This window comes from Leptosomus discolor, chromosome 6, assembly GCF_034619465.1.
Source record: "Leptosomus discolor isolate bLepDis1 chromosome 6, bLepDis1.hap2, whole genome shotgun sequence".
NCBI classification, from domain to species: Eukaryota; Metazoa; Chordata; class Aves; order Leptosomiformes; family Leptosomidae; genus Leptosomus; species Leptosomus discolor.
In genome coordinates, this window is record NC_141396.1 from 13,349,368 (window position 1) to 13,363,874 (window position 14,507).

The window sequence follows — 14,507 nt, forward strand, 5'->3', positions numbered from 1 at the left end:
GTGGGCTGTACAGTAATGTCACAGAAGCCCTTTCAGAAATTTCTCAATAAAACACTGTTAAAAATCAACAAATGGTTTCCAGGAATTCAAAGGAATAGTGACAAAAATGTGCATGTTTTGCTAGCTTGCTTCCTAGGTATTCAATGACCTTAGAAGCAAGGACAGAGAAATTCCCTCTTTCTCCTGTAAGGGACATGCTTTGGATCAGAGAAGAGTCCTGGCTGTCACTCTTCTAGGATGATGGGAAAAAAAAAGTCAATCAGTACTTGCAATTTTCTGCTTTTGAATTCCAGGCTTGGATTTCTCACAGAGATTAACAAATCTCTCCCACAGATGAAGGGGACACCTCCCTCACACAACAGGTATGGGGATCACATCTATGCTATATGGTACAACTACAGCCACAAAGTTGCATGAGACCCAGTTTCTCTGCAATGTTTGCTGCCTGGGCAGTAGCTCAGCCACTGCCAATTCTACAAGAACAGTCCCTGCAAAAGTCCCCAGAGCCACATACTCACCACTCAAAGTCCCCTTGACCGCAGACACATGGTTCAGACACCACAGTTTGGGAATAGTCCTGACCTAGGGAACACTGAGCTCCAGGCTTGCGTTTTTTATAGATCTTCCTCTCTCCCATGACACAAGGCTCCCCCTTCAGCAGCCAAGGAACAAGAGAAGAAAGAAAAACAGAGTTGTAGTGGCAGCTGGGCCCTAAATGAAGCATTTTTTCTAAAGACACAAAAGGAAATGAAAGCAAGCAATTATCATTGGGAGAGTTTGGAGTTAAGAGTCTAGCTCCCTTTCATAGCTTTGAAAATTCAAAAGCCACCTTGGGAGGACTCATGAGCGCAGTGTGTTCAGCATTGAGCTGGGATGCTAACGACAACGCGCCCAAAATGCCTGGGTGCCCAAGCCATCTCACCCACTTACGCCATATTTCAGAACACATCCAATGTATCTAGTCCTAAGAATTATCCTGAAAAGACAATATGGATGTACTCCAGGATTTTTTCCATATGTCAGATGAAACCTACTACAGGAAGAAGTGCCCAAGCCTGAAACCCAGGGCAGGGACAAAATCTAGGTGTGAAACCCAGGACTCCTGGCTCCCCTCCTCTTTCCTTTGTAGACCTGGCTTTGTCATAGGCTTCAAATAATTTTGATGGTGTGTTATACTGGGCTTTTTGAACACAAAGGTTTCCAAGAGCACTACTGGGAGCAGCCAATCTAAAAGAAACATTTGACATTTAGGTGAGTTGCTATAAACAGAATTTTCTGAGATGCAGAAATAATTTGTCTTCATAGAAGAAAAAAGACAACACCTAATTGAAATACTTCTCTTTCCCATTAACAGTGATTCCCAAGATGACTGCCTGGTTACACACATCTTCCCTTTTGTTTCTTTTAAATTATTTTCGTTTATTCAATTCTATGACTTTGGTTATCCGATACATCCTTGCCAAATTAACGATAATTTCTAATTCATGGATTTCATTCAGGAATACCACAGTGCCAATAGTTCCGGCTCTAGTTACGTTGCTCTGCAGGGAGTGGGACATTATACTCGTGGCCAGTAATCCATAAGTAATATTCAGAGGGTATAGAGCTCTAGTGGCTTCAGGACCTAAAATATATCCAGCATGAAAATAAGCCAGTGTATGAAAAGCAAAGCATGTACCCTTGAATAGAATGAAAAAATTTGGTCTTCTCTGTTGTCTTTTATTCAAGGGCTCCCCAGAGTTTTACAGACACCTGCAGGACCTGCAGGATGAATAAATGTTTTTATTTTCATTTTCGAGTAGGGAAAATAGAGGCAAAGTGAAAGAAAATTATTTTCGTGAGTCACTGACAGAGCTACAAAGAGCTCAATGTCTCCTACAACTCAATCACAAGGTGAGGTTTTACATTGCCCTAAGCACTGAGGGCAAAAAGATCCAGCTGGTACAGTGGAATATTTTCATACAAAGAGAAGTTAACTATCTCCCCAACTTGCCCGAAGAAGACTGGCCCCATGTTTATTCATGCATATGCTTCAGGGAAAGTAAAGCTTCAACGTGTTAGAACTGTGACTTTATGGATGCAAAAAATCCGTATGCTCTGCTGAAAAGAACAAGTACATTCCTACCTGTCAACACAGAGTATGAGAAAAGGAACCCCCGCCATACCCTCCCTACACAGTGGAAATACCTGATTGTGCAGATGCCAGGTTTGGTAGTCATCTTTGTTACACCTTCGGCTGAAGATAGACTTGTAGTCCACCTTGACCAGCTGCCATTCAGAACGGAGACTGAAGTGCCCAAAAACTCTGAGCATAGGAGAGAAAAAAAATAAAGAAAAAGAGTCAGTCAGAGATATGCTTCCATTAAGCAAATAATTTCTCATGAATCTCAGCTGCAGAAACCAATATACAGTCTTGGAGCTCGATGGCAGAAAATGTTATTCAGTCATAAATAACATTTTCCTGTTCCTATAACATCCTAGGATTGTTTAGCTTTTTCCTGACCCCTTGTACAGCCTGTGTTGGAAAGTCCTCCATGCCTCTAGTACTTAGCACAATGGGCCCTGAGTCTAATACAGACAGCCAGGTATCACTCAAGAACAGTAAACAACCAGACTAGAAAGTAACCTGTCCAATGTCAGCGGAGCTATTCTGGTGGATATATGCATCTGCTTGTCTCAAAATCAAGCCTTTCTTAGCTGACGTTTTCTTTACTGCTGAACTTTTGTGTTGCACAAGCTTACTACTTAACGAATTGTAAAAGAAACACCTGAAATAACATATATGGGATATGGACTGTAGGCAAGCGACCTGCAAAGATGGCAGCATCCCTTCCACCTGGTGAATGCTGACTGCAGCCAGTTGGAATGGAATTACAAACGATGATCACTGTAAGGTTATCAGTAGAAATTTTTCTTAATTATTTTGAGTAGGTCACTTATCATCAGCAGTCACTGATCACACTCCATGGTTCATCCAGCTAAGTAATAAGCAATAAGTTGATTTTTGGGATGAAAATTACACGTTTTCCCACGCAACTCCAGGGCAACACAGAGCTCATACCGTGTAAGGCAGTATACAGGAGCAGTTGGAGCTGAAGGCTTAGCACTCAAAAAATACTGGAAGGACTCGGGCTGTAATTTAAAACTGTGGCACAGATCTGTTACAAATGGAATGATGAAAGAGATCATATAAAATTGCATAGCACCAGAGGTTTCTGCTCAGGCTTGGACCAGAACATCAGCAGCAGAGCTGATTGTTGAACACAGGTCTCTCTAAATTCCAACTATATGGCTCTCCTTCACATGCAGGGAAAGCTGTGTGCTTGCTTAAGTGTCTAGAAGGGAAGGACCAAAGCAACGATGAGCACTGATGGTATACATCACCAAAGTACCATCACCACAAACACTAAGGGAGTCTACATGTTGGAAGTTCACACCTTCACCAAAGAAAGCAAAATCATAGCGAAAACATGGTTTAATTAATAAATAGCAACAGGTACCCAGACAAAAGACTCCATCTATCCAGAAACATTGCGTGAGTGCTGCAGGGTGCTCAATTTTTGACCAAGTAACAGTTTCCTATTCCCTTGGCCAACTGTGATTTTCTCAGTAAGGAGCAGGTTTTCAATCAACTGCATCTGGATTTCCAAAGAGGCGTGTAATAGGAGAAGATTAGGATAGGTGATCAGACTTTAAAAGCCATGAACAAAACTATGGCTTCTCATTGGCAGGTGGAACATCTCAGTACAAACAAAAAAAAACCTCAACAATGATCAAGTTCATTTGTCGCTATAACATGACAATGTCTTAGCTATCTCAAATTTATAAAAGAACCTAAAACCTCACCTAAAATACAAGTTCCAGATTTTCAAAAACTGTACTGAAATCCAAATCTTTTCTGACACTCATGAAATGTCATTATACCATCCCTATTGGGAGATTAGAGGGCAGAGAAATAACGGGGTTTTTTCATTATACCAAATCTTTCACTAACCTACATTTTTACCGAAGCCACTTATGAGATTAAGGTTTCTGTTATTTTAATTATTCCAGACTAAAAAAGAAAGAGGAAGAGAGACAGATGATTTACAAATTTCCTTGTGAAAGCAAAAGAGAAACAAAAGAGAAAACTTCTATTGAGTTTCCAAGCACTGAGTGCAATCCAGATTCTGCTATGTCCCCAGTGTGCTACCATTCTTTACTCTAGTTCATCTTAATTTACAGCGTAATTACACAGAGTTGTTGGCTTTGCTGTTCCCTCACTGCCCAAATGACTCCTCCTGCAGAAGGTAGCCTGCACTGAAATTCCTCTGCATTGTGCTGTTTTCCATGAAATAGAGACCAGCCAAGAATCAGTCATATTCTCCCATTTAGACCTTTCTCAGCTCATGGGTATCAGGGAGAGAAGGACGTGGTGGGGGAGATCTGAGAGCCTAGAGCTCTGGGTTTGCTGTGTACACCTTTTTATATCAAAGTTCTGCCTCACAGAGGCAAACTCCAAGAAGCTGACAAGAAAGGGAGCGGATACAATGCAAGAAGAACCTGTGACAACTGTGTATACAAGTTAGAAATGAGTAGGTGGGGTAGGACCTGTGTGGTGGAATGGATTTATGAGGTAGGTTGCTGGCTCTTCAGAACATTTCTTAGTGAAGTCCTAATTGTGGGGTATTAGTGATATGAAACACCACTGCAATCAGGCAAAGCTACAGAAGAAACTGCAGTTCCTGTTCCTCAGCACAGAAGGCACATCCTAGAACAAGGAAGCCATAGCAATATGGGGTGCCAGGGCACTTATTGGGAGAAGGAGGGAGAGGGAGGAATGGAAAATAGCACAAAGGGGAGATGAGGAAGGCCTCTGAAACTTTACTCAAGTAGGAGTTCTAACTCCAGTTCCCCACCCCACTTTCCATGGCACTGGGTAAATCCCAACAGCTCTTATGCCACAACTGCTTTCAGCACATACTCAGAGTACACATCTGGTCATAGAACTATTGCACAGCTGAGCAGCTCTCCCATGAACCTTGTTTGTTCTGGATGTGATGCATGACGAAAACGTCATTCCTGCAAAGCAGCAACTCAGCAGGCAGAAATCATTTAGACTAGCAGATTTACACCAGTTCAGGATATAACCTGGGTGTTTATTACACAGAAAACAGCAAGAGAAGGGGAGAACACTTGCCTGAACCCAGAAGGTAACACGGCTGGGGAAACCCAACACCTTGGCAGCCAATGCATCTCAAGTAAAATGTTCTTCAGACTGACCCTTAGCTAAATGTCCAGCAGAAGAGCAAAAGGCTTCTTTGTGCTTTACAAAAACCACCAGAACCACTTGCTTTTTAAATGTATTAAAATAAGCTAACCCACTTCCCCCCCCCCTTGAAATTCTTCTGTGATGATGATAATTAACCAAATAAACAAAGTTTCCTAAGTAGAAGGCAATATATTAGCATTCCAAAAGCACAGAGCATTAGCTACTCTTTAATTAAATGATTTCAAAGAAGATCTTTGTATATAATTGCTGTAATTTATATGGAAACAATACTGCACTAAATGTAATTAGAGGAGTGTGAACAGAGAAGGATGTTTTCCTCTGCTGCAGAGATGGTTCTGGGTCACCTGATTCCTAAAGTAGTAACTCCCCCCCACCCCCGCCCTTGCTAATAAAAAGCTTTTTAAGCCTGATCAGCCATTGCAGTGCAGCCTTCAGAGATAAGAGCTGCTCATATGCAGAGAAGCTAGCAAGCAACTGCACCCTGTGAGTGCTGCTCACCAATAATAAATGCAACCCGGACACCTACAGCACTTTTTGATTGACCAGCCAACATGATGAAGGTTACCTTACATTTCAAGATGACTCAGCTATGCATTTGAAACTTCTATGAGAGTAAGCAAACATATGGAATGGAAAAGAGTGTTACGTTATCTGTGGGGCTCCACTGGACTCTCAAACGGTTTTCATTGGGAAATGTGGAAAACCCTTATTTTTTTGTGGAATTAAAAACGCGATAGCAAAGCATCACAGGGAAAAACCGCTGGCCAAGCAACATCAGGTATTGCAACTGAACCCCGCTTTCATCAGTTCTGTGAACTACATCACTGGATATTTTTCCACAGTCAGTAAGGTGCATGCATATGACCTCTCCCAACCCTATCTGTTTTGGGGTGGCCAGGCCCAACAGAGAGGGTTGGGCAAACAGAAAAGCACTGCAACATCTTAAAACTGCTAGCGTTCGGCTATCAATACACGCTTAGCATTAAGCACACCAGTACGTACATCTAGATTTCTGTATCCAGTGTGGCTGGACAAAACAAGTTCCAAGGAAAGAGATGGAAAAAGAGACTGGTGGGAGTTTATGTTTCCCTACTCAACTGGTGAGTCCCCACATTGCTTTGAAGATACCATCTCATTTATCTTATCTGATTCCCATGTGCCTTTGTTTCTCATTTACTTTATCTGCTCACTAAATCAAGAAGGTGGATTTTTAAAATAAATATAGATAAACTATCAAGATGATACAGGAGAAAAGGGGACACAAAGTACTATGAATTTTGCCTCAATAGCTTTGTCTACCATGGTCTAACTGAAAGCTCTTAATTGCTTGTTGCAAGGATAGAAGACAAAAGAAGAGAGCTGGGTTTTCAAGGTCCAATTCCAGGAAGCCAACACAAAAAGTATGTTTTTATTTTTTCCATCTAAGCAGTCTGATCTGGAAGTCCTTGAGAAGCAATAAATACAAGAGCCCAGATGGCATTTAGACAGTCAGTCTTCTGACTAAGTTCCATTTAACAAAGCTGCTCCAACCTAAGCCATGGAACGGTAATTTACAGGCTTTAGACAGGACAGATTTTGTTCTGTCCCTCAGAGTAAGCAGTTAAAACTCCACATAAAATCTTAAGCTAATAGGACAGCATCTTCTTAACTGGCTCTATGCATAACTCACAGTGAAACCACTGCTAAGAAACCAGAAAATGCTTCCAAATCCTTTCTTTGGAGAAACAAGGCAAGGCTTTTATTGCCAGGGCTGGATGTCATTAATTTTCAGAAAAATTATCAGAAACCTGGAAAACAATTCTGAAATGCTTACAGATTCATGACAGAGTCATTTTGGAAAAGGTCATTGGCAATGCTTCTATAATTACACCTTTCATTAATTTTTTAAATACACAATAACTTACAAATGTGGTATATACTGACTGAATAACCTTATGCAGGAACTATTTAAAAGGCTTTTTACATTTATACAGTGTTATTTTTTAAAATTGCATTGCTTTTGCCTTATCATTCCTTGCATTGTTGACAGCTGTGCTTTTTATGTAATTCAATACTGCTCATTCCCGACAGGTCAACAGAATGAATTGAGGGCACAAGATAACAACTCATCCACCTCTGGTCCATAGCTTCAATCTCTGTCCCTGTCTAGGGTATGAGAAATAGATCTTCTCCAGTAGTAGCTCCTGCATTGCTCACAAGAAAGGCATGAGCTGTATCCATCTGGATCTATCCTTACTGGCAGTTTCAGGCAAGCTGCCCAAGCATGGAAATGGAAATGTCTTCTCATGCCTTAATCAAGTCCCCTTCTATCATTTCTGAAGTAAACTGGCAGGACATTATATGGAGCAAGCATACATTGAAGCTGTCTGTATTTGGCTGGTCTAGTCTGGATATAGATGGAGGACTTTCACCTTCACTAGTCAGCCTAGCTCCTTTGCATTTAATGGGAGATAATGGTGAAAGTATCTGGTAAGGCCTTTTGTACTCAGCAGTGCCCATCAGTGAGACAGATGACTGAAGACACAAAGGAAGGAAGCAGCTGATAAAGTCATCTTCGCTACACAAAACATCAAATGTACCATCCTTTCTGAAACATTTTTCCTTCACTGGACATCAACAAGGTGAGAGAGATGAAAAGGTATCTCATTTTGCTTCTCACAAAGTAACCTAGGGGCCTCTGAAGCCAGATTTCAACAAGATTAGTCCTACAGAATAGACTGCTTTAAGTTTTAAGCATTTTGAATATTTAAAAATAAAATAAAAGCAAAAAATATAATATACTTAATAGACAGCACCTTTTGAGATGAACTACACAAGCAGATAAATGGATAGATCAACAGAAAACCAGATAGAAAGAGAACCAACAGAAATGGATAGATCAACAGAAAACCAGATAGAAATGTATATTTTAATTGAGAATACTGAAAGAAAAGCTAACTGCAGTGTCATAATAAATAGACTGTTTCATTTAGGAAAGCCTGAAACCAGCGTTGCTTTTTTCCCCCTTTTATTGTAAAAGGAAAATGCTCACAGAGGAAGTGAAGTATCTTAGCAAGCAAAAAATCCCCAATAGTAAAATTCCCCAAATCACTAAATGCTTCAGCTGACCTGAATCTGTGCTTTTGTTGTAGGAATGTAGAGAGGAAGAAAGTGAAGCAAGATTGACATCTGATTTCAGTTAAAATTCCTCTTTATTTACCTCTGTGCCTCTAACAGGTTGTGCCAGAAGTGGCTATTTAATGGGCAAACCCAAGAAGGGCTATGAAGCACAGTCTGGAAGAACCACCTCCTGAGAGGGAAACAAGTGCGTGTTTGTTTCCTTTTTCCTAGTCCCTGGGAGGGAATGAAGTTCTCTCACCAAAAACAGGGGGAGCTCCAGACCTGGGCAATCACAGCTACAGGAGCACTGAACAGTTAATCCACCACAGCTGAAGGTGCTCATTCTCTCTTTGATATCCAGCAAAGAGAAGCACAATTTGCTACTGCTGCAATATTAAGAGCTAACCAAGTATCCAAGGGGAACCTCTCTTCCCAGATATCACCAATGGGGTTTCAGGAGCAGAGCTTGGTCAATGACACCCACAACGTAGTGGCACAGCACAAACTGGAGAGTTCCTCTCTACAAACAGCTTGGATAGGTATCAGATGGTCTGACTCATAGTCACCCAGGGTAGGTCCATGCAGCATCAGCTTGGACCCACCAGTGCAAAAAATTTGGCCAGACTGCTCTCATGAACTCTAAAGCCATTTAACTTTTGGGCATGCTGCATAGATGTGGATCTGAGCGGTTGACAGGTAAAGCCTGCATATGTCTAAGCTCTGCATTTCCATTCCTGTGGCTCTTGGCATGTTTGGAGAATAAGGCTCTTCTGTAAGACTTATTTCGGCACTTACACAACCAGCACTGAGATGGAGCTAAGAAGCCTAGACAGATCTGAGTTGGGGTTTGCTGTTGGTTATTTACTTTATATCCCAGTGCTCCATGCTCCAGGAGAACTGATTAGTTCAGGATCAGCATCGCATGAATATATGAAGGCAACACAAACCGGTTGCTGCCATTTTCTCTGGTCCAGAGTTCTGGGTAACATAGACCAGAGGTGGGGGGATGGACTGGCAGAAAAATCCAGCCAAACATATTAGCTCTAGCTGAGAATTGACTGCATCCTTGTACAAAGTTCTTTCACTTCCATAATTGCCTTGATTTGTTTTTGATTATTCTCCCCACTAGCCAGCCTACTCTGGTCCTATGTTAGCTGGGAAAATGGTGACCCTATGCTAGAGATCCTGGCTCAGTGCACATACTTACAGAAGGACTTGGTACATAAAGGTACCTCCATCACTTGTTGACATTTATAGCTTCTGAGACACTAAAAGAAAATGCTGACAATTTCACACAAAAAAAGAGGATCGATTATGAAACCTGGACCTGAAGCCATCTCTGTGTAAGAAAGTAGCATTAAAGCAAGACTAGCTCCCATGTGCAGGCTGAACTGTTTGGGCAAAAAGCACACAAGCAGCAATGGAACAGTTGTAAATTGTGCTGGCGGGGTTAGTTTTTATGAATGGGGAGTGAGAGATGAGCTATTTCTCCATGAATTAAACATAAATCATGACTTTAGAGAAAACCAAATGGGCTGTGTAACCTCCCAATTGTTTTTTTATTAGGGTTTAGATGGAATTAGCATTAAATGAGGTCACTAGTTACATGGAAATTGGATGGAAAGGGACTGAGACAAGGAAGTAGAACCTAATTGAAAGAGACACAGACCAGCAATTAGGGAGAGTGGAAGAGGGAGAGTGAGTTATGCTATCTCTTGACTGGCAAGATGATGCAGGGAGCAAGAGACTGGAAACAAAGGAAACATAAAAGATGAAAGATGACACTGGAAAGGAAGGCAATTGCCAACAGAAGACACTGTCTATTTTTTTTCCTAAACAATAAATATGGTCTTTAAGAGCCACTTTGGAGCTTTTAATTCAGTTGCTTTTGGCTGACCTGTTAACTAGGAACAGTAGCCTGAGGGCAACTGGGTGATGATTCAGGCTGCTGTACTTCTGTCTGTGGATAGAAAGAGAGTAAGAAAAATGACATTTTTTTCTAGAAAGAAGAGTGACATTTTCTTCCACATAAAATTTACGATCAATTTGGATCTAGATTTTTGGCTGATACAAATCAGTATAATTCCCATAGACCATCTCAGATATAAAGCCATGTTCTACTGCTACTATTCAGAGGGAGAAAAAACAACAGCAGTGAAACTACCAAGAATATACCAACAGCAGACAGCAGCTTGCATGATGACAAATTTGTTCAAGAAAATCTTGGTCTGTATTGTTTCCCAAGGGGAAGGGTCAAGTGAGAATTTCACAGAATTTCTCAGGCAGATGAAATCTGAAGGAAGTGGTTTATTTCCACTTCCAGGTGAAACTGAGTGTCATGAAGATTTTCCACAGAAGAGAAATTTAAAGTGTTGGCCAGATTCCCTGACTAGCAATCCATACTGAACTGGCCATGGAAGGCTGCACCACTGCCAGATTCCAGGACAGCAGGGAGAGAGGAGATGGGGCAGGGGAAGGGTTTCTGTGAATACAGAGTAAAAAACAAAATCTTGCAATAAAAATCCTGCAGTACAATCATGGCAGACCCTTTTCCCTCAGCTCTGGAAAACAGTCCTGGGAGTATTCATCAGCTCAATGGGCACTTCCTTTAAAGTGCCAGCAGAAAAGGAAAACCACTGCAAATGACATGGTACAGCATGATCTTTTAGTTAGCAAGTAATGCCAAGTGCAATTAGTAAGTAATCTGCAGAATGTATAATTACGAAGCAGCCCTACAGTTTGGGCTTGATTTCTCCATTAGCTGCACAAATACTGCACAAGGCAATAGGGGAGACGGATTTTTTTTTATTTTTTTTTAAATAGAAAGTGCTGTCAAAATAAGAACTTACTGAATGACAAACCAAACCTTTTGAAATCTGGTCTCTAAAAAATTTATTGCCAATGTTCCCGAACCACTTTACATGACAATTGCTTCAAAAGAAATCCTAGCAACATGAAAGGGAGTGTGAGACACCTGGGAAGGGGGATGGGAATGCACGTTAATTTTTAATGCTGTTTTTCAGAAGTGTTCTCTCTCTTCTTCGAAGCACTCATGAAAGACAACCAGTTTCTGACAGCTTTGAAACCTGAAGATGCTGCCTCCCTCTTCTAGAAAAGATACTGGCAGGTATCAGCAATGTGACTGTTTCCTCCACTAATGGGTCTGCGGTCCCAACAGAAGTAGGTGCTGCCCCTTTACCAGAAGCTGGATAACACAGCATGTTCAGTCATTTCACTCTTCCATCCTATGAATCAGGTTTTTCCAACCAGAGATGTCCAACACAAATGTGGAAGCCTTTGCTCAGAACATGCAAGCTTCAAACACATGTGACAGGGACAGTTTGTGGTGTAGCAGGGTGACAAGCTTTGCTTGGCAAAGGTTATCAGAGAGAATAAGGCTCAGAAGAGGGGATGAGATCTGTATCTGTCTGGGCAACAGCATGACGAGGTGGCTGACCAGTTATAGTGGGGGAATTTTCACAGATTTGGGTCAAAGGGATCACGAAACAAGGAAACCATGTACAATGATCATATGAGGACAAACTGTTCATAGGTATTAAGGCTTACAGCACTACCTCAAACTAAAGCATGGCTCCTCTGAACAGCTGCTCTCCACCACTCACTGCAGCCCAATGATAACAAATCTGTTAGAGTGAACTGTGCAGCCAACCCAGCGCTGAGTCTTCCCAGCTTCCAGATAAGCTGGTGTGCTGTACCACCCTCTGTCCCATGCAGGATCAGGACTGGGCTGAGCTGAAAAGGTGCTGAGGCCATCTGGTTTCTCAGTCCCTCAAGGGCTGGTGGGATGAGGGCACCAGATCACAGCTTACTCTAACAGAAAGGTAAAAGACTCTGAGGAACATATGTGTGCCCAGCACTCTACCCCTGGTTGTGCATTGCACACCAGGCCTGAATGCTGTGTACAGCCCAGCCCAGCTGCTAGCAGGAGGACAGCACAGGACCTATAATGCATCTATTCTTACTTAAAAGCACGAGAAATAAAGCACATTAGTCTCTAAAGGAGAATATCTGGACTGTATTGTCATCAGGCAAAACTTGTCCTTTTACTTAGGGAAAACAAATCATGTATCAACCTGCTGCTTATTCTGGCTCCTTCTATAAGGGCTTTTTTTTTACTCACTTCAGGGAATGAAAGCCTCTAGTCATCACCTTTTTCTAGTCCTCCTTCCTGCACATGCTTACCTTTCCATCCACCTTGTCTGAGCATTACAGACATGACTCAGCATCTTCCCCCTTAAGGAATGGGAAAAGTCTGCACAGTGGAGTACTCATCTGAGACTCAGGAGACCTGATTTAATGCCAAGCTCTCCCCAGGTCAGCCTGCTGAGTGACTGACCATGCGCAGATCCCTTGGTCTTCCTCAGTTTCCCTACCTGCAGAATACAACTAACGATGTTGATTTCATTAGTGTATTTGATCTACTGTCCATAAATAGCACTTGACTCCAATGAGAGCTATGTTTGCCCCAGGAAGCGAAAGATAGACAATACATGCCACAGAGCCCAATGCCTTCTCCACGTGGTATGGCTTCTGTCAGGAATCTTCCGAGTGCATGGCGCAACTGCTGGTAACTGATCTCAGGTCACAGACATCCTCTTCCTAAGGTCCAATGAATCACACGATGCTGTCTGAGAAAAATTACTCTAAGCAGATGTTCTCACCACCTGATTTGTCTATTCAGGTGCCACAGAAAGACCTCAGCTCATACTGCAAGTACCAGCAGCATAATCAATGTTGTGCCTCTGCAGGCTGTTTAGGTGAATTCATGCAGCAATCCAAAGGCTAACAAATAGAGTACTCCTCTAGTAGGAGGAAGTAACACTGATTAATCTGTGATCATTAATAATGTTTTTAAGTCTAGCAAATGAAGACAATGATATGGATAATCAGCTGTCTTACTCCAGGCTATAAACTGATCATCTGCTGGGATAAAAAGGGAATTCCTATAACACACATTTTGTTGTCCATTGTAAAGTCACTTGATGGAATTAGCAGACTGATCATTTTCTCGCAAAGTCCCAGCTATTCATTACTTCCAGAAGGTTTTGAAATTAGATCAGATGATATTGGAATGCAGCTCACTATAGCAAATGCCAATATCCTCTCAATCATCTTGGTTTCCTAACTTAATAATTATATTTGTAGCTTTTGTTCTCAGATCAAGTTCTAAATTTTACTTTTCTTTCTGGGTGCAGTCATTATTTTCACAGACTCATTTTAATTTCATGGATCCTGTTCTGAAGAGTCCTTATGTAGGTTTATGCACTGCAGTTTGCACAGCCCCTTGAGTGAGGACAGTGCAATGAACTGACAAGGACATATCGGAGCCTTGCAGTAAAATCCATAGCCAATAATAAAGCCGGTCGCACCACAAACAGATATTGCAATAAACATAAAAAGAAAGGAAAACTGAAATGTGAGATAAAACCACAGTAGGGACTACAATTAAAGCCTACCAGTCCTTTCTAGGTATCTAATGGTACTTAGGCAACTTGGATAAACCAGGTTTTGAAACTTGCCCTCCAGTCTTCCAAAAAACCCCCCAGTTTCAGTAGGCCTGAGAGTACGCACAGGCTGGCTGGTCAGCCCTGGTTCTCAAAAGAAGTGAAGATAAACAAGGATAGAGTTCAGAATCCTTCAGTACAACAGCCCCCGCACATGATCCCTTCTGTGGATTTCTGCACTGGGGGCTGCAAGTTGGATTTAACTTTCTACAGACCTCTGGTGAAATCTTTGCTCCCTCTTCACCAAATTTTCTTTCATTGGAAGGGACCTTAAAGACCATCTAGTTCCAACCCCCCTGCCATGGGCAGGGACACCTCCCACTAGACCAGGTTGCTTAAAGCCCCATCCCACCTGGCCTTGAACACTTTCAGGGAGGGGGCAGCCACAACTTCTCTGGGCAACCTGTTCCAGTGCCTCACCTCCCTTAAGTAAAGAATTTCTTCCTAAGATCTAACCTAAATCTCCCCTCTTTCAGTTTGAAACTGTTACCCCTCATCCTATCACTACAACCCCGATAAAGAGTCCCTCCCCACCTTTCCTGTAGGCCCCCTTGAAGTACTGGAAGGCTGCTGTAAGGGCAGAAGAAAACCTGTCTTTTTTTCAGACAGTT

At 41.9% G+C, this 14,507-nt stretch overlaps 1 protein-coding gene across 1 annotated transcript in view; it reads right to left on the reverse strand.

Annotated features, from left to right (window-relative positions):
- The window catches only part of SORCS3 (sortilin related VPS10 domain containing receptor 3), a 304,754-nt gene that overhangs the window by 33,543 nt on the left and 256,704 nt on the right, over nucleotides 1-14,507 (reverse strand). Inside the window, exons 15-16 of the mRNA XM_086466346.1 lie at nucleotides 2,188-2,305; nucleotides 519-652 (exon numbers count right to left, since the gene is read on the reverse strand). Coding sequence (XP_086322472.1) covers nucleotides 519-652; nucleotides 2,188-2,305 — 252 coding nt within the window. The remainder of the gene's footprint in view (nucleotides 1-518; nucleotides 653-2,187; nucleotides 2,306-14,507) is intronic.